Here is a 19,909-nt window from a genome sequence, read left to right as displayed (position 1 = left end):
GTTTTCTAATCTTAATTTCCTCCTGATATGTAATTGATCTTCGATTGATACTCTCTCCAGTGCTAGTTTCAATTGACCAGTGCCAGTTACAATATCTTATCTCTCTTCTAAACGCTCAATAAGTTCAAAGTTATTGAGATACATCCCACTGTTTGGAGATTTAATGTTTCTGGTAATTCTGGTTATCTTGGAGTGTATGGCGTATGGGAAAAGTTGTTAAAGTTTATTTCCATGTGGTGGCGCAATTGGCAATATCATTTTATAAATCGGAGGTCACAATTGGCGATTGGTTCTCTTGGGCCAGATTGCGAGGTATTTTATGAGAGTTTGGGTGTTTCTATATGTATACTTATGTATATCTTTCATCATGTTGACTTTGCTGGGCATTACGTAAATCAAACTCTATAATAATGTTTTCATCTTGGACGTTTGTTTTTGATGAAAGTATTGAAAGTGCCCCTGGATCTTATTTCATAGTTGGTATTATTAAGTTTGAGCTTCTATTGTGTATAATATTCGTTATCTTCAACTCAGTTATAATTTCTGTTTCTTTTGTGTTCGGGTTTGTGTGTTCAACAAGATCATGTCTAATGGTTTTTGATATCCCACGAGTTGACTGTTGAGATAGTCATGGGGAATTATCTAATAATGACTCCTACTAGATTACGGACCCTGGATTCAACCCTATCCTATTGAACTCCCTTCGATATCCTTGGAATTCAAAGCCCAATGTTTGAACAACAAAAAATCCAATCAAATCATTCAGTCTTCCTCTCTATTGATAGGATAAATATTTGTCTTTCGTTACTGTCCCGTTTGCTAGTTTGAAGGCTCCCCGTTTGTAAGGATCCAGTCAAGGCATTTGACCCAGCAAACGGCCATACTAAGTACATTGAATGCACCAGTTACTGAAGTGAAGCAACATTGTTGACGTGGTTGGTATCCGGATCTGGGCAATCGCGAGTTGCTGTCTTTTCCCGGTCCCACCTAGGCTGGATTAATAACAATCACATTTAACCCCCTAATTGTCTAACTTAAATCAAGTTCAAGAGCAAACTCAGATTGTCGGCCACAATCGGGGATAGTTCTTCGAAAGCCCCGCTCGTGGGTAGTTCATGGGTACAAGATAATTATCGTATTATTTTCCTCCAAATGGACACGGATGAGTGGCTAAGAATTAGACTCAGAAAACCCAGCCTAATGGGTGTGACTGTGAGAAAAGCGATCTCCAGACTGGAAGTCGAGTAGTTGGAACCGTGTAGGATATGTGAAGTGCGGTGGCGGTGGCCAAAGTCAATAAAAACCAGCCAGGTGTAAAATGAAGGAGACGAGGAAGGAGTAAAAGAAACAAAAGAAGAAATGAAGAACTCCTTCTTTAAGAAGATTAAGATCAAGTTTTTGGAAAAGATAACGATAAATTTGTGAAGAAGATCTGGTGAATCTAGTCGATATGTATTGTAAAAGATCATTACGTAGCATCTAGCATGAAGTAACTTAAGTAAGAAAGAACGGGAATTTAAAATTAAAATTGAATAACTTAACGAGCAAAACCCTCTCCTGTTCTCCAGTCTAAGTCACTTTCTCGCCTCCACTAACTTTTAATAAAACCTCGTCTGTCCTGCAAAGGTAAATAGGTATTCAGCAAATCAGAATGCCAGAATTTGAAAAATGCTTCACAAAGTTCACACCAAAACCAAGAGAAATAGTTTTCGAACCGTTCCAAGCATCATAATTCTCACTTGAGAGATTGTTTTGTCGAATATGACGTTCCAAATAGAACTCTTTCCAATACCACACATCGTGTTCACGCCGACCGGAGAGAAAAAACAACAACGCTTGAGTTTCATGTGGGACATGAATCCTACCGTAAGAGCGATTCTGGTGAAATTGATTCTGTACGCAAAAGGTTAGAAGATTAGCTAATAATTCAAATTTTGGTCTTGCGTTTTTTGTACGTATTCTGTTATTTCTGAATCCACTTGAATTTGAAATTAAGTGTTTTACAGCCACTCTTTGACAGCATTTTGAAAGGTAAGTCAATCGAAAATCTAGTTGAAAAAGTGACATTTAAAAAAAGGCAACATGAAAGCACGTCTTTTTCAAATAAAGTGAAATTAAAGTTAAGTACCTACATACAATAATATCCACTCTTCAACATACGTTTGAAGATCTTTCTCAGGATTTTGAGTGGTTCTCAAGTTCAAATTCTTAGCTCAATCATTTTCTCAGTCCTCCTGCCTTCAGATCAAAGACACATCACACAAGCCACGCTAGCATAAAGCACCATGCCCCCGTCCGGTGTGGCACCAGAAATCAGAGCTCTTCAAGACAAGAGATGTGGTTCCACAAGGATCAGATGTAGGACCTTGTGGTCATGTAGTACATTCCTGACACTTCGGGTTGTTTGGTTTTATTTCGGTTAGTCATGTTCTGGCGCCTGGGTGAAAATAATTTATTCTTTTGTGCTCGTTGTTACCTTGTGGTTCTTGAATCTCGTTAAGCTTGCTGGCTGTGATTTGTGATTGTTTATGTATTCAGCATAGTCTCAGAGAAGGTACCTACATATGTTTGAAAGTTTATTTGGTCTCTTTTGTTGGTCTGTTGTTCGAAAACTTTGCTGCTTCGATTGAAAATGTTGTTGGTGTCTTTGTGTTCCATGATTATGTATGGTAAATAGAGACTTCGGCAGTAAGATATCATGTTTGAATCGTAGGTACCCAGGATAAGTGCTATCGTGTTATTAACCATCCCCGAACCCGATGCTACATGTGCATTCCTGAGACTTGTAACTCAAGTTCAGGTCCTGGTTTACCATCTCTGACGTAGTTTTTGCACTAAGACAATTCAGTAGCTGTAGCTACTGCCTTTTAAGTTATTGAAATCAGCGGGGTCATAAATAATAATATTCCTATCTATCTTATAATTATGCTAAGTAGTTATTGAATAGCTGCACGTGAAGTAATGTACTCTCTAAAGTAGTTCAAAAGGTGGTGAAATTTTTATTCGTTAGGGAATTTAATGGTTAGACTCAGCCATGTGTTGATTATAGGAGACATCCGGGATCCAGGTGTCCATTACTATTATACTACGCCACTGGATTAAGCTCAAACATGCACAATTTGACGGATGATTAACAGTTGTTCGTCTTGTTGATCACTTACCACATACTTTTTGGCTTCAGCTGTTCCTTCGTCGGTTTTTTTGGAGAATTAATTACTTGAGGTCGTGTTCGCGCAGGTTTATTTTTTTTTTTTTTTATCTTTTAATATCATACCTACGTTTTGTATCATGCTGAACAGTTTCATTCAAATTATTTCGGAAATGTTTAGCAGATGTTTTCTGGCTTGCTGCTGCCTGGTACACCTTTTTAATTAGTGTCCCATATTTTATGCACCGTGTTTCAAGAAAAAATTAATTAGTTTGGAGGTATTTTTTGATCGCTCAAATTATGCAAGTTTTTAAGAAGCAAGATGCAATAAATTTCCAATTTTTTTACGAGCTTTAAATTAACTTTTAATTTACCTGATGCATTTTTATGAAGGAACAAAAAAAGTTGGTTGGGTATTATTTCATTCAGGTTTGCAATGTGCAGTTGAAAACTTTTGACATAAAGAAGTTCAAATAAGAAGTTCTCAATTATCTGTTGCATCCTGGCATCATAAATCATGTTCAACTCACGTCAGCTCAAATTTTATGGTGGGGTACCGTTTGTCTTTTTTATTGGACTTGTTATTATGTATGTTATTTGCTAATTTAATGAGCCATTAAACGTTTTGGCAATCTTCACATCATACGTGGACGTGCTTTTTAAATTATGACCAGCAGATGGGGCAGAAAATGAGAGAGGCGGGGCATGTCAATACTACGCTCAGAATGAGATCACCAGCTCAAAATGAGAAATCCAAGTTGATAACAACATTGTCCATGTTCTTACTTGGCATGTCAATACTACGCTCAGAATGAGATCACCAGCTCAAAATGAGAAATCCAAGTTGATAACAACATTGTCCATGTTCTTACTTTAAGTAATACAATATGAAGAGAAAAACAAATTTTACTAAACTTTTGGGGGAAAATCCATTATATGTACTCTTAATATTAAAAGAAATCTGCAAAGTAGACTAGGAAAAATAGGTCCAAACTATCTGTCCAGGAAGAGCAAGAAGGTGGATATTCTTGTCCATTGGAACAAATAAAGCTCATGAGCTCATTATGAATGAAACTGTGAAAACAAAGAACAAACATTCCGGCACTGAGAATTTCGATATCATTTAAATTTTAAGGATATGGTGTTCCTATTCATAACATTGGGGCGGAATTCTAAGATCATTACAGTACTGCTAGCATGAAGTAACTTAAGTAAGAAAGAACGGGAACTTAAAATTAAAATTTAATGACTTAACGAGCAAAACCCTCTCCTTTTCTCCAGTCTAGGTCACTTTCTCGCCTCCACTAAGTTTTAATAAAACCTCGTCTGTCCTGCAAAGGTAAGTAGGTATTCAGCAAATCAGAATGCCAGAATTTGAAAAATGCTTCACAACGTTCACACCAAAACCGAGAGAAATAATTTTCGAAACCGTTCCAAGCATCATAATTCTCACTTGAGAGATTGTTTTGTCGAATATGACGTTCCAAATAGAACTCTTTCCAATACCACACATCGTGTTCACGCCGACCGGAGAGAAAAACAATGTAACACAAAGCGGAATCCGGTTTACCCTATCACTAATATCAACCTTATCATAATTAAATCGTCTAATTGGACAGGTGAGACGTTTAGCACCAGGCATCAGGTGTATTTATTAGTTCCTTTAGTAACAGCATTGATCTAGAGGACAGAGAAACAGAGAGTGATGTCCAGAAACCACAAAACAAATAAACGTTAGCGAAAGACTGACGAAAAATATTTTATTACGAACTACCTATAGGTATCTACTGAGGAATATTTTACACCATTAGGATCACGAAGGATAGTCAATCGTTGGTGTTTCGGGGGAAAATTGGCCAAACTTTCACAAACTGTCAGCAAACATTGTAAAATCCTAAAATCTCAATCTCTCAAGAGTTTACGACTATCTTGCTTACCATTCCCTTTTAGAAGTCTAAAACTCAGTGGAAAGTGAACGTTTCCATTTTGTTAAATGTCTCTGTTTGTGAAAAATGTATTTTATCCTAAGTTCCTCTCAACAAGACCTTTATCAGCTACAAAAGACAATTTTAAAAACTTTTTCATAAGTGTTCATCACAACCTAACCAGTCATTGGGATTGTAGCAAAAAAATCTTATTTAATTCTCCTTCCAAAGAATTCTGTAGTAAGAACTGTTCTTCTGAAGAACATCCTCCAAAACCTTCCGGAATACCAGGTATTATTTTCCAGAGGGCCAGTCCAAAGGATTTGACTATAGTGCAAGGATTACTCAGGTATTCCTTCTTCAAAGACGAACCTATTTTGAAAGCTCTCGGTTGGACCGATAAAATTGACCCAGATTTTATCGCCCATCAAGGAAAGCTGCTCCTGGAAGGTCTTACGATTCTTGCCATTGACGCAACCAAAAATCAGATCATCGCAGCCGCTATCAACCGAACAGCAGTGTCTGGAGAACACATTGCGAAAGAACAGGAGATTGATCAAATTCAATGTCCGCTCACACAGAGGCTTGCCCGCTTTTGGAACGAGATGTCATGCAAGCCGGACATATTCGCAATGTTTGATGTGCCAGAGTACATGGAGATTACATACCTTGTTACAACACCGGCAGCCCGCGGCAAACGCCTTGCAGAGAAGTTATCACGGGAAAGTCTCCTCTTGGCGAAAGAAACTGGGGCACCCCTAGCGGTCATGTATTGTACTAACATTGCCTCGGCTCGCATAGCACAAAAGCTCTCCATGAAGCTGATAGGATCCGAATGTATCTGTAACTATTTCAGTGGACCAGACCTTCTGGGACTCATCAACCTGCCATATCCTAACGATAGGGTCTATGTGTTTGCGATAACGGTGAATATGGATTCAAAAGATGGAGAATGTTCATAATGATGCAATAACGATAGCGCTCTTGGTATCTGTGAAATCTAAATAACTATACCTTCTCTCTGTGTTCTCTGTAGTTATTTATTTCTTATTTTCTTACACATCATAACTTTATAGGTAGGTCGTATGTCGTATTTTATAATGATGTCTTTATTTTAGGTTCTCAAAGGGTAAGCCAGTGTGCCTAGGATTGCCCTGTCTCCAGATAAACTCAAAGGCACCGTTAGTAACATAAGCTGCATAATAAACCCAATCAATCCTAAGAAAATCCTTAACGAACACACATAAATGGACTGGAAAATTGTTCCTGTTTCTAACTTGTATAACGAAGCAAGTGTACGTTAACACCTGGTTGTTCAGAAGTTGACTCTCGCCCTACAATATCCTGCAGACCTCCTTTACTTCCTCTTACCACAAGGTTACTAGGCCACGGGAAATAGGTACCTACTCTCAATTAATTTTATCCACGTTGAAAATGCAAATTTAAATTCCAAGTAGCCGTTTCTCCGTCTGTCCCTGTGTTGTTTTTCACCTTCTGGTGTGGCTGGTGTTCTAGTTTCTACATATTTACTCAGAAAAGACACCTGTTTTATCACTTATTAGTATCAAAGATCAAGATAACATGAGCACGAGGTAAGTATCTGTTTTATCTTGATAAGCTCATGATATTCTACAGCGAATAAGGTGAAACGGTTGATGGTAGTACATATCTATGGTTGTAGAAAGTAGGCACATCGCACATCCACCAATATTAGTGGAGATGTCAGAATCACAACCCCTTATTTGTTAACGATTGAACGTGAGCTACACTAAAAGGCAATCTTTGAAAAACGAAATTGATTGCAGTTATGCAATTTAATCTTTGTTCACGGCACTGCCGAACGATTTCTTCTGGAGGGAAAAATGGAGACTAGGTCTTCTCTTTAAGGAAAAAGGCAACATTGTTCAAATAATGGATTTAAACAAAAAAACCTTTTGTAGGTATTATGCTAAATTATTTTCAAAGCAATTACCCTAGTTAGGGCTGATTGAGAGGCTGACGAAAAACGCCGACCCCGTCTGTACACGAGAAAAGGTGAAGAAAAAGAAGACGAAGAAGAGGGCCGTTAAGGTAGCAGCCTGTTTGGGGCTAAAAAGAAGGTTGGTGAAACTCACCCCAAGTCAAACCATTTTAACCCCTTTTCCTTTCTTACAGATCTGGCCGATGACTTGATGAAACCTGCGCCCGGCAAACTTCCGCCCTACCCGTCCGATATCGGCCTCCAGGCCACCAGCCCCTGTCTCCTCCCCCCTCAACCTGACTACGAGGAGAATCTGAAGGACGGAGGTCAGCTCATTCTGTCTCTCCTGGCCGAGATGAATCCCAAGGACATCAGTGAGCTGGTCCAAGCCAACGAGCTTATTCAAGGTAACATTTTGTAATTAGGCTTTTGGTGAGTTTCACTAATGACTTAATGAGAGATTTCACTAACGGGAGTTTTTAAGAACTCCCTTTTGGATCATTGAAATTCTCCCATTAAAAATTCTACGAGGAGAAAAAGGAAGTCTTCTGCGGACTCTTACCGGCTTATTTAGGTGAATTCTAGGATTTCACTACACAACTAGAGTAATGTACATGGGAAAACATCGACTCCTAGCGCGGTCTTTTTCCCCCCTTGGCTGTGCGCTTAATGCTAATACACTATTTCAGTAGCAACCTAGCAACCACTTGTAGCATTACCAGTACGAAAAGGCTTTGCTTTACCACAAAATAATTCCTTATTAAATTTTTGAACCCTATTTAATTCTCAATAATCTCTTCTGTCCGCAGACCAAGGTCAAACGAGCGAGCCCTACACCGTCCCCGACCTGAGCGCTCCAGCGAGCAGCGGCGCAAACATGAACTACAGCGAGGTCATCCTTAGTCCGGACCACTCGTGTTCTTCCGACTCCAACTTCGACTACACCTCGGACACCTCTTCCGACCCGGACTATATTCCGTCGGCGCGTGTCGGGTTCCCTCGGAAACCGAGAGCTCCCGAAGTAGCTTCGGGGAAGATCGGCTCCGCTCGGAAGGAAACGAAACGGGCCAAGCCGTATGCGCGTAAGGCGGCGCTACCTATTGAAGACAAGCGCCTGCGCAAGAAGGAGCAGAATAAGAACGCGGCGACGCGTTATAGGATTAAGAAGAAGGCGGAGATTGAGGAGGTAATAATAACAATAATAAGAAAGTATTGCAGTAGAACCTCGATTATTTCAACTACACTCGGTCCCAAATAGTTGAAATAGAAATTAGTTGAAACCTACCAAATTATTTTAATCACACAAAAAACAAGAACTTCACACATGTTTGAAACCCGCCAAGAAGTGTTTAATGGGTCGTTCTGAAACGTCAAGATACCAAAAGTGAACTGCCTATGTTTGGCATACCTAGCACAAAGATGATTCTTTGGAGGTAATCATACCCTATTTCCTTTTGGAAATTCAAACCCAATTTTCTTCGCTCCCATCTTGTAGCATTCACTCATCCATTGATAACTACAAAATAACAAATCCCCAGAATCTGAAATTTTCCTACAAAGTTTATCCCGTTTATGTAGGTACTCCTCTTTTTGGTGACCGCCATATTTAAAGTTCCCTCTATAAAACCTCGAGAAATGTTTCTCTGCACTCCGAGACATCGACAAAGATCCTAAAAGATGGATTTCACACAATTCGCAAGAGAATAATATAAAAGGTCCTCACACGCCCCCCTGGGGGACACTGTTACAGGTGTACTTCTGGCTGGAGATGTTCTCGAGGCGCCACTATTCCGTGTTTGTGTCCCGAAACATAAAGGACGCCGAAAATCACAACTCTCCCCGTGATGTCAGAAGTCTGTGAGAAAGTATTCGAACCCAATCCCTTGCACTTTGCTTGCTCGAAGATTTCTCGAGGTTTTATAGAGGGAACTCTAACGACGGAGGTCTTATCGTCCCGAAATCGAAGACGGAGGCCAGGATAGGACAAAGCCAGCCGTTCCGAGAACGGCATCTTATCCTGCCTCGGTGGTGTAGTGGTCAAGGCGCTCGCCTGGTAAACAGGAGGGCGTGGGTTCAATCCCAGCCGAGGTATGGAATTTTATCCTCATATAATTTGAGAATTTGACCACAATAATAGTAGTAGCCTACTGCTGGAGTAAAGGGACTTTTCAGTCCTATGCGAGCAGTATAAATAAGCACTACTACTATTACGAGTATACCACTGAGGTTGGCTAAGAAAGGTTGAGAACAGCTGTCGGTAGAGCTAACCGATGATAATGTTTCAGTGTTCCCAAGCTTAGAAGAATAGAGAGGAGAGAGAAGAGCCTGGCTTTGTGTATTGCTTGCTGCTTGCCTTTCAGTTTTTATCTTTCTATTTCTAACGGGCGGCCATTTTGTATTTCTCCTTTCAATTGAAGTTCCTCTCGCTCTCTGCTACAATCTTTCAAACTGAAGTTCCCTATTACGTCTTTCTTTCTCTCGCCCTGCTATAATCTTACAGGGCTCTTCCTTCAATAGTAGAGGTTTTTTTTTTAAGAGGTTTGACAGAGGGAACTGCTAGGGTCTTATCGTCCCGAAATCGAAGAGAGAAGGAAGACAGGATAGGAGGAAAGCCAGCCGTTCCGAAAACGAACATTATCCCATCAGGAACACTTACAAAACGCGCTACCCTCCAACCGAACTAAGCTGGCGATGGCTTCCTAAAGCCACCTTTCGAGAAGTTGTGTGTTTTTGCCAAGTATATGGTTGTGTCAATTGTCTACACACTACGGGGTAATAACCTAAATTCCTTCTCAAGTGAATTCAGTAATGAGTAAACAAACACATTGATGCATACAGAACTGATGACCATGTCCAATCAAGGCCGTATTCAGGACCTACTTTATGCTTTGAAGAATAGAAGGGATTTTGCTTAATAAAAGGGTGCTCTATTTTAGTTCCTCCTATTTTTGTTCTGAAAATAATATTTGAATTTTGAGTTAGATTTTATACTCGTAAAAAATCAAAAGAAAAAAAATATATCTCATACAATTCTTCTTCTTTTTCTGTCTCGCCTTTTACCGTGTTCAAACGGGGTCGGCGTTTTTCGTCAGCCTCTCAATCAGTCCTAGCTTGGGCGATTGCTTTGGTCTTACATTTGGCTGACGCGACATCTTGCTATGAAAATTGTTAAATGCTCTGTATTAGGTTGCTGCCTGCCCTTTTTTTTTTTTTTTTTTTTTTTTTTTTTTTGCCAAGTGAGATGTTTGTTTCTTTGATGGTTACATGTTTGTTTTTTGTTTTTTATCGTTATAAGAACGATTCAAATATTCATCCTACAAGATTTTTGTATTCCATGTATTTCGTACCATCAAAAGGAACAACAGGGCAAAAGCGCGTACAAAAACGATATTTTTGTCTTCTATCGAAAGTCCTTCGTCTAAACTCGTGTTTAAGCGGACTTGGCTCGGGTAAGATCGGTTTTACTCTTTTTGTCTTCGGCTAAACTGTCTTCTATCGAACGTCCTTCGTCTTCGTCTAAACTCGTGTTTAATCGGACTTGGCTCGGGTAAGATCGGTTTTACCCTTTTTGTCTTCAGCTAAACTCGTGTTTATTCGCGCTCTTGTCCTTGTTCTCATTTCTCCTTTGTGTCTTCTATGTTCAGACTTCATATTCCTCCTTAGTTTTTTTAGGCAGACAGGCTTAGCCTCCTTTGTGTCTTCTATGTTCAGACTTCATATTCCTCCTTAGTTTTTTTAGGCAGACAGGCTTAGTATTTTTCGTTTGTTGGCGAAATTCGTTCTCTTACTCTCTACCTTATCCCCTTCCTTCCCTTGTAAACTATATCTATGAAATATGTAAGACCTTGTTTAGAGTTTATACTGAGGGAGTAAACTCTCTACCTTATCCCCTTCCTTCCCTTGTAAACTATATCTATGAAATATGTAAGACCTTGTTTAGAGTTTATACTGAGGGAGTAAAGGAACTTTTCAGTCTCATTCTGGCAGGATAAACAAGGTACCTACCTATATTCTATTCTTATATATCTGCTGCGCCCATACTTATTCAATCCGGAAAGTTGTGTACTGTACAACCAAACAAAATCAATTTTGTCAACAAACGAAAAATGTTAATACTGTCCATTGTAAGCTTGGAGAGAAAAGTGTACGTCATTGTTCATCGAAAAGGTTTTTGTAAGAGCCTGTTCCCACTTGTTCGGGAATGTTAATACTGTCCATTGTAGGTTTGAAGAGGGAAGTGTATGTCGTTCTCCATCGAAAAGGTTTTTGTAAGGGCCTGTTCCCACTTGGTCGGGAAAAAAAATCGTGTCGTGTGAAGTGGGAACACTCTCATTTAAATGATATTGCCTACAGGACATTCGGGAAAAAATCGGATGAAACTCACGAGATACGTGGGAACGGGCCTTAAACATACAACCTGCTCTCTGCTTTCTAGTGGATGGAAAGACCACTATATTCATTCTCTCTTGGTCCTCAAGGAAAGACACACCCTCCTTACCTTTTCTTCTACAAGCTTACATAAACTTAGTTTTTAGCGTACTTAGTTAAACATAACAAGATTTTTTTTAGGACATTCGGGAAAAAATCGGATGAAACTCACGAGATACGTGGGAACGGGCCTTAAACATACAACCTGCTCTCTGCTTTCTAGTGGATGGAAAGACCACTATATTCATTCTCTCTTGGTCCTCAAGGAAAGACACACCCTCCTTACCTTTTCTTCTACAAGCTTACATAAACGTAGTTTTTAGCGTACTTAGTTAAACATAACAAGATTTTTACTTTCTATTATTATTTTTCGGATTATTTTTTTTATTATTATTTCAAATCATTTTTGTTTGCTTAGGCCGGCCACTCACTATCAGGTAGAACTGACAGGTACGCCTGAACAGGTCTACCTGATAGTTAGTGGCCGGCCTTTCACTTATCTGTTATGTTTCCATTCGGTCTGGCGGTTCCCTAGGTGGACTCCTGTTCTAGGGTTCGCCGGAGAATCTCCTTCCCGTCACTATTTTAAAATTATTATTAACACGCAGCTATTTCTCTACGTTTGTTATTTTTAAATAACCAATATCTAGCTATTACTAGGTTTTGTTTCTTAGGATAGAAATAGGCGATTTCACTTGACATACTGTTCTGTCGATTTTCGTTGTTTTTTGTGTTATATTCCCTTTACCTGAAGCATTATTTAATTTTATCTCAGGTGTTATTTTCCTTTCCGGAAAATTGACCGCTGGAAAATTCACTGCGGAAATTCAGTTTCCCTGAGAGGAAAATGCCCTCATCTTTACTGTCAAACTGTTTTAATACCCCCCATTTCCCCCCATATTTTATATCTTATAACTAGATATCTGAGTAGATTATTATGTATTTCTGCCTTTCTTAAAAATTTTAGGCGAATAAAAATGATTTTTCTTTCGTTTTTCAAGTTCAAAATTGCGAGTTCTTATTTTCTTGTTTAGACAGGCAATTTTTTTCAGCACTCGAAAAAATTGAGAAAAAAATCATGATGAAAAATAAAATTTACTAGAAAATCTAGAAATAAATTGGAAAAATTTGTCAATACTACGCTCAGAATGAGATCACCAGCTCAAAATGAGAAATCCAAGTTGATAACAACATTGTCCATGTTCTTACTTTAGGTAATACAATATGAAGAGAAAAACAAATTTTACCAAACTTTTGGGGGAAAATCCATTATATGTACTCTTAATTTTAAAAGAAATCTGCAAAGTAGACTAGGAAAATAGGTCCAAACTATTTGTCCAGGAAGAGCAAGAAGGTCGACATTCTTGTCCATTGGAACAAATAAAGCTCATGAGCTCATTATGAATGAAACTGTGAAAACAAAGAACAAACATTCCGGCACTGAGAATTTCGATATCATTTAAATGTTAAGGATATGGTGTTCCTATTCATAACATTGGGGCGGAATCCGAGTAGTAGCCTACTGCTGGAGTAAAGGGACTTTTCAGTCCTATGCGAGCAGTATAAATAAGCACTATTATTATTATTATTATTACCCTCCAAGCTAACAAGGCTGGCATTCTTTTCGAAACTGACTGGACACTCTAAATTTTGGAAAAATTGAACATAAGCACGTCAATTTTTGTTCCATTCGCCGCACCGGTTTGTCGCTCTTGATCTACACAAAATTGATAACAAACTCTAATCAGTAAGATCAGTTCACATCTAATCCGAGAGTAAGCACCACAAATTTCTTGAGGATTTATTAGGGTTGAGAAAATATTTGGGGCGCCAATACGTCATAAAACTTCTGCAACAAAAGGACCCATTTATATGTTCACACAGGGTCGCAGCAGGTTCATAATTGTTTTTCAAAACACAGGTCCTTTCTTATGTTGCCAAATTGGTGATCCTTATGAATATGCATCCTTAGAATAGACTGACTGATAAAAGCTATTGTCCAGATACAATAGGATGTGCAGTATTGTAGTGATAGACCAATTGGGTGTGAAATGGAGACCCTCATGCTTGAATACGAAATGATTGGATAGGTTCTATTATTTAAATTTTAGGGTAAAATAAAATCATGCATATATGTACATAAAGACATGGTAAAATAAAGGCATACAAATATACATTTTCTATGTCAATTTCTTCCGTTTTGCCATCATGATTCACGATTTTCTCTTTCAGTAATCAGAGTTGGATATTTCAGCAAAACTCTGAGCAGTCTGAGCTCCTCCAATAAGTTGCGTTGACACAAAAGGTACTGGAATTCTTGTTGTAGCCTCAACACAAACATGAGCTTTTAGTCAGGAGCACTTCCGAGCAGCGATTCTCATTAGTATGACTGATTATGGAATTTGGAAGCTTTATTAATCTTTCGATCTTTCTGCCAGCTTAGTTATCTTGGTTGGTACGTTGGTAGCGCGTCTGCCTTGTAAGCGCTAGGCCGGCCTCGGGTTCGATTACCACCCGGGGCAGATTTTATCCTGAACGGAAAATGTTCGTTCTCGGAACGGCTGGCTTTCTCCTATGCTTTCTTCATTTACATTTTCCTCTATCAAACTTCAAACCGAGCCCGTCCACACACTTTCCACCGCTATCAGCCATCACACTACATTTATCAACTGCCTCCAATGCCTCCCAACACAAAACGTTCATGCATCCCATGTGAGTGAAGTCAGCAAAAAATACAAGTAGAAAACGAAAACACATTTTTCTTCGTTCTTCTCTCCGTTTCGTAGACACAAAGGTGGGAGGAATGTTGCTACCGGCGGCGCCATATCGCCGTGAATTTGAACATCTGGCGACATACAGTGCTGGCATCCTGCCGGTCAATACCTATATGAGGGGCATTGTATATATCCGCTGTTAAATTGTATATATCGTTGTGCATCTCAATAGCACTCATCATGTCTCCGCTAAGCTCTCTCTCGAATTGTCTCTAGCCTGGCATGGAGCTTTCCTTTTGGAAAATTTCGTTTGAGATAAATTTGACGAGTTTCTTTACTCGTCGGATTAGTGTCGGTACCTTTCCCACTGATTGAAGTAACTGACTAGACCAGAGTAATCTTACCTGAAGATTAAAAGACAAAACAAGCCTTCGTTTGTAGTAGAAGAAACTTGGAGTTTTGTCATCTCCACCAATACTTAGGTTTTGGCATCTCCACTAATATCCTATATTAACAAAAACAAACGATCACTATTTTAATTTTTCAATCTCCACAGAAAAGATACCTACATAATAATATCAATTTTTAGTAGTTTCGACATCTCCACACTTATTTTAACCTTTCTCTGGATCCCCAAGTATTCAATTGCCATTATTTGCCCTCAAAATCAAGGAGGAAGCAATGTGTAAGGAAAGTCCGATTATTCTACTAATAGAACTTAGAAAGTGTTTGTGTTCTACCAGAACTACTACTTATCTTTGGAACCTTACCTAAATCAATATTTTGAGTAGGTACATCATAGCTTTTCCTCCTTGGTTTTAAGATGGTCGGAAAGAATTTCCCCTGTGGCCCAACGCTACATTACGTTCGGCGTAGATTGAGCGTGTCCTGCAAACGTAAGATATTACGAATCCCCCGTCACTCCATCCATCTTTAACGAGAGGAAACAAGAAATGCAAATTGTTTACACACGGCAGATCTTTATCAGTTATCGGCAATAAGTACCACATAACCTCAAAAAAACTCCGCAAACATGAGTCATTTTGACCAGTATGGTACCTTAGAGGCTTCCCAATGCGGTGATGATGTGTTCGATAGCGGAATATCGCATATCCCTAGTGATAAGATACGGACCAGACATCGTATGTAGGTGGTGTCTGTGGGGCTGATAGTGTTTCATTGGAAATAAAATATGACTGGATCAGTAATATCAGTATGAGCAAATAGAACGTAGAAACTGAAGGTACGTATGCTATTCCACGTGTAGGATTCCGGAGTCATTGATACCAATAGATCACTAACTTGATGCATTCACTTTTTTGACATTTATTTTACAAAATTCCGTACTTCGACTGGAATTGAACCCACACCGTCCTGATAACCAGGTGAGTTGAACACTACACCACCGAGACAAGGTGGAACAAAATCCCATACCTTGACTGGGAAAAAAGAACTTCCGAAAACTGGATTTCCGTTCTCATAAGTACACTTTCCGTATGTGTTCTCAAATGGGATCACCATTTCTGTTCCTATCGCTGTGTCCTCTACACAAAAGCATTTGTAAAGTTCTCTTCTTTGTGTATTATACATTCGCAATTTGCTTGAAAATTTTCAAGAAAAGTCTCTCTTTTTAAATTCTTTACGATCTTTACAATACAGCATTTTTCACACATCTTATTAAAAACCAATCTGTTGAATATACCTACTATAATTCCGAAGAATATTCTAATGGGTGTAATTTTCTATGTTTCGGTACACTTTCACACAAAGCCACCATCCACCGTCAGTATACATCGAGTTTATGGGTTCTTCCAGCATTGTTTTTGAGTAAAACAATTTGTTGGTTTTGTTTTATGTGTCGTAATAACCGGGAATCTATTTCGTACAACACAATAGGTGAGGAATTTCTCACTTCTAGAGTCTATCATTATGATTATGTTTTGAAAAATTCAATCTTTATGTTTGACTTTGGGCCTCTCGCCCGCCCCATACGGGGCTTGTTGAATATAGCTCGAACTTTGGTCTTGATAGAACTAAAGCCGGTGGTAGAACCATAATGCTCTTTAGAAATACTGATCTGTTTGACGAAATTATCTAGTGAGGCGTTATTGTTAACATCATCCTCAGTAACAAAATTGCTAAATTCAATCCGTAATGAATTAAGGAATATTGAAAACAAAAATAAAATGAAGAAGGAAATACAAAAATATTATTTGGAAAACAACAATGAAATATAGAATCAAGACAGAAGCAAGAATTTTAATGAAATAAATCATTCAAACCGTTCCTGAAAAGTACCATTGGGGGTACTTATATAGGAACAAAAGGAAGATATTTTTATAGTTACGTTAAAATAAACCATTCTTATTATTAACACAGGCACACTTGCCTGTCTTGAAGGAAGAAACCCACATTGCAGTATGGCAAGACACAAAATATTAATAGTCAGTTTTTAATATCCTGTTAAAGTGTGTATTAACCTTTGAGAATGCTAGGAGACTATACCCGAATAGTATCCGAGCACGTTCACAAGTTAAAAATTTACCATGAGATTGTACAGCCGGGTACAGACAGGTTGACTGAAATCCCTCAATCTTGGGCCACTCCAACATTCAAATCACCAAGTCGGTAACTTCTTTGAGATGTTTTCAAACATTGCTGGAATCTGCTGGATATTTATGTAGGTATTTATTTAAACATTCAAATAAAACCAAAGCTCTACGTACTAAATTCATGTCCTGCATCACCTGAGTTGGGCTGCTTCACATGAAAAAGAAATAAAACCAAATATCTTGGTTCGAATCTCCCAAAATTTGTTTGTTCATTATTTTAATCAGACAAGGAATTTGGCGGTAAGCAGTGGTGAAATCGGTGGGTGAAAGAGCATTTCGGTTTATGATGTGGATGTGAATCATGTTGTGTTTAGGAATGAAACTTTTTTTTCTGTCACAGCTGTTCCATCGGCAACAGCACGTTGAATGCACCAGTTCCTTAAAGTCAATATTTAAGGGTATTTGAGTGAAATTTCGAGTGTATGGCCGCCATACACGCCTTATATGGACGCTACGCCACTGGTCTTTAACCAATATAAAATCAACAATCCAACAAATTAACAATTAGCTAGCGACAATTAGCTCTGTTGTGCACCACCACAACTCTTTTACAACAAGCTCCCTCTTGCCAATCGAGGAAACAAGACAATGTCCAGCTGGTCGATTTTTTATCTTCTCTATCAACAATCCAACAAATTAACAATTAGCTAGCGACAATTAGCTCTGTTGTGCACCACCACAACTCTTTTACAACAAGCTCCCTCTTGTCAATCGAGGAAACAAGACAATGTCCAGCTGGTCGATTTTTTATCTTCTCTTTTTTTATCAAAACGTGGGAAAAATGGCATGCAGAAGCAGCAGTCGAGGCAAAAGAGAAGAAGAATGTTACAAATTCTTTGAAAAACACAAAAATATCTCTCGCGACAGAAGATTTGCCGCCGGTGGCGCCTGGAATCTCGACAATATGTTGGGTGGGTGGGAGTGGTCTTCCACTAATTGGCTCACATGTGTCTCTAGATCATCAATGTGCCCATCGGCACATGTGTGTTTAGTATAATCAGAAATCACTTGGCTAACCTCTCTCAGCTTGGTCATTTGATACAGGGGGAATCTCTACCTCCTCAGCCTCTAGCACCTAATTCAAACCACTCTCCATATATGTTTCCTCATGATTCTGTCCACATGTTTCATCTGTGTTCGTGTTATGCTAATAGCGGTCAGAAAAGGTCTCCGATTTCATGAACAGAAAATGCAACTGTGAATCCTTGGGGTGATTTTTTAGTCCGCCCTTCCTTTATTATTACAATAGTAATAAAAAGGTATAAGGGAGGGACTATTGTATTCGCTTTTGTAATTGTAAATATCATTTTACATCCTGCTACTTTTTATGGGAGGTGTTCTGCCAATTAAGTTTTATGAACGTGTTTCGCAAATTTGGGTCACCAATTATCCTAATTCCCTGGTCGCAAATGAATAGGCCGAAGGAAAGGAAACCTCAAGAAATGAAAGATCTTTTTTGAATGACAATTCTGGGTTCTTTGTCAGCGTCATTTCAAAGTAAGAATAGAATATCAGTAGCAATGATATTTTTAATTTTATTCTTCTAAATAGAGGAGGTAAGTAGGTACCCGTATAGGTAAAAGATCATCTTTAAATTTTGGTTTGGATTGTAGTATACCCAAGGGCAATGAAAGCATTGTAATTACTTTCAAAAGTTTTCAAAACGTAATGAGAATTCCACATTCTACTCCCCTTACAACACATGGGCGGCGACACAATAATAAAATCGTTCACTCACATGATACAATCCCTTCTCACACGCTCTTCACAAATCCCTGTGTGCAAGCTTTCGTCCAATTTCAATCTATATCCCTTAAATCCTAGGCACACGTTTTTCCTTAGGGACCCCTGCGGGATCAGAGCAGATATTAAATTTTATCCCCAATCCCAGTCGATATATTCGTTTTCCGAAGACAATGTAAAAACACATTTTATTCTTGAGCAATCAAAAACATTGCAAAACACTTCAAGAACATTAATCTAACGTTTGAAAGCTTGTGGGCTTGTCATGAAAAGTTTTTCGAACGAGATTATTGGGAAATTATGAGGGATGTAGTTTGCAAAGTTGAGTGGAGAACTGTTTTTGTCAGCATCTGAAGGAGGCCCAGGTGGTTATCTGTATTCGAAAGCAGCCTGAGCACTCGACGAAATTGAAGAGCTCTTTTCTAATGAGAATTTTCTTATTGGAAAGGATCTACGGAAAGTAGGTACAGTTCTCTAAACTTTCTTTCCTCTCAGGACTCTATAAGAAAATTTTGAAATGCGCCCGAGAGATCGGTTGAAGGTACAGAAGACATTCTCAAAACAAACACGATAGCCATCAGATTCCACCTTGTTGGACCCATCATCCTATTCCTCCAAATGTCAACGACACACAAAACAAAATATTAAAGACACAAACAACACTGTAGACTTATTCAAAACAATCAAAACCACATCGGAATGTATCAAAAGAATTCAAAAAGAAGGGTTAACTGTACGAAAAAACAAATCTGTCAAATGCGTTGGGAGGATCTTCTTTTGAAATAATGTGTTTTGTGTAAATGTCCCATGTCTCATTGCTAAAGACTCCACTTGTTCCAGCTAGAGCATCCATCATCATAATATTGTTATTGTGACGTCATGCATGAAAAGTTCAAGCGTTTCCTCTCTTTCTCCTTTCGTCTCTCGTTCTATTGTCTCTTTACTTCGTTTGATAGCATTAAAAAGGATTTAGCATTTTCTCCCCCATCTGTATTGGTTCTCCGATTATAGACCGGGATCTTGCGTACAATTTTTGTGCTCGTGTAGTAAAAATCTTGAACTTATGAATGTATAAAACGTTGAAGTCACAAAACTTCGGAGCAATAAAGTCGATATCGAGCGCCCGCTTCGGTGAATACGAAAGATAAAAGTCAAAATACAATTTTTGTGCTCGTGTAGTAAAAATCTTGAACTTATGAATGTATAAAACGTTGAAGTCACAAAACTTCGGAGCAATAAAGTCGAGATCGACCGCCCGCTTCGGTGAATACGAAAGATAAAAGTCAAAAGTAGGTATAGGTAATTTTTCGTGGAATGCCTATCAATAAATTCGGTCTTAAGTACAAATTGCGTAAGATGTGCTTTTCAGTTTTTGCGTA

At 38.7% G+C, this 19,909-nt stretch overlaps 2 protein-coding genes and 2 long non-coding RNA genes across 4 annotated transcripts; 3 read left to right on the top strand and 1 right to left on the bottom strand.

Annotated features, from left to right (window-relative positions):
• The first annotated feature begins 5,000 nt into the window (after positions 1-5,000).
• On the top strand, positions 5,001-6,108 carry LOC103511501. Its single transcript, XM_008476223.2, has one exon. The coding sequence runs from the start codon at positions 5,142-5,144 to the stop codon at positions 6,033-6,035; it is 894 nt and encodes a 297-aa protein (XP_008474445.1). The 5' UTR covers positions 5,001-5,141; the 3' UTR covers positions 6,036-6,108.
• A 636-nt stretch (positions 6,109-6,744) lies between these two features.
• Positions 6,745-8,894, top strand: LOC103511504 (cyclic AMP-dependent transcription factor ATF-4-like). The gene is made up of 4 exons (XM_026825250.1): positions 6,745-6,757; positions 7,228-7,440; positions 7,843-8,225; positions 8,784-8,894. The coding sequence occupies exons 1-4, from the start codon at positions 6,745-6,747 to the stop codon at positions 8,892-8,894; spliced, it is 720 nt and encodes a 239-aa protein (XP_026681051.1).
• Positions 8,895-10,720: 1,826 nt separating this feature from the next.
• Positions 10,721-11,052, bottom strand: LOC113468399. The gene is made up of 2 exons (XR_003392158.1): positions 10,965-11,052; positions 10,721-10,877 (listed from the first exon to the last, which is right to left on the bottom strand). It is a non-coding gene; the product is annotated as an uncharacterized LOC113468399 (long non-coding RNA).
• A 65-nt stretch (positions 11,053-11,117) lies between these two features.
• Positions 11,118-11,527, top strand: LOC113468400. The gene is made up of 2 exons (XR_003392159.1): positions 11,118-11,200; positions 11,296-11,527. It is a non-coding gene; the product is annotated as an uncharacterized LOC113468400 (long non-coding RNA).
• Positions 11,528-19,909: the final 8,382 nt, after the last annotated feature.

Source organism: Diaphorina citri, unplaced genomic scaffold (genome assembly GCF_000475195.1).
Source record: "Diaphorina citri unplaced genomic scaffold, Diaci psyllid genome assembly version 1.1 scaffold722, whole genome shotgun sequence".
NCBI classification, from domain to species: domain Eukaryota; kingdom Metazoa; phylum Arthropoda; class Insecta; order Hemiptera; family Psyllidae; genus Diaphorina; species Diaphorina citri.
This window is presented reverse-complemented; position numbering and strand designations above follow the sequence as displayed.

Excerpts from the sequence above, each read along its gene's own strand:
- LOC103511501 (XM_008476223.2), top strand. The coding sequence starts at position 5,142 with ATGTCTCTGTTTGTGAAAAATGTATTTTATCCTAAGTTCCTCTCAACA.
- LOC103511504 (XM_026825250.1), top strand. Across the intron at positions 7,441-7,842 it reads AGCCAACGAGCTTATTCAAG|ACCAAGGTCAAACGAGCGAG; the intron begins GTAACATTTTGT and ends TTCTGTCCGCAG. Across the intron at positions 8,226-8,783 it reads CGGAGATTGAGGAGGTAATA|GTGTACTTCTGGCTGGAGAT; the intron begins ATAACAATAATA and ends ACACTGTTACAG.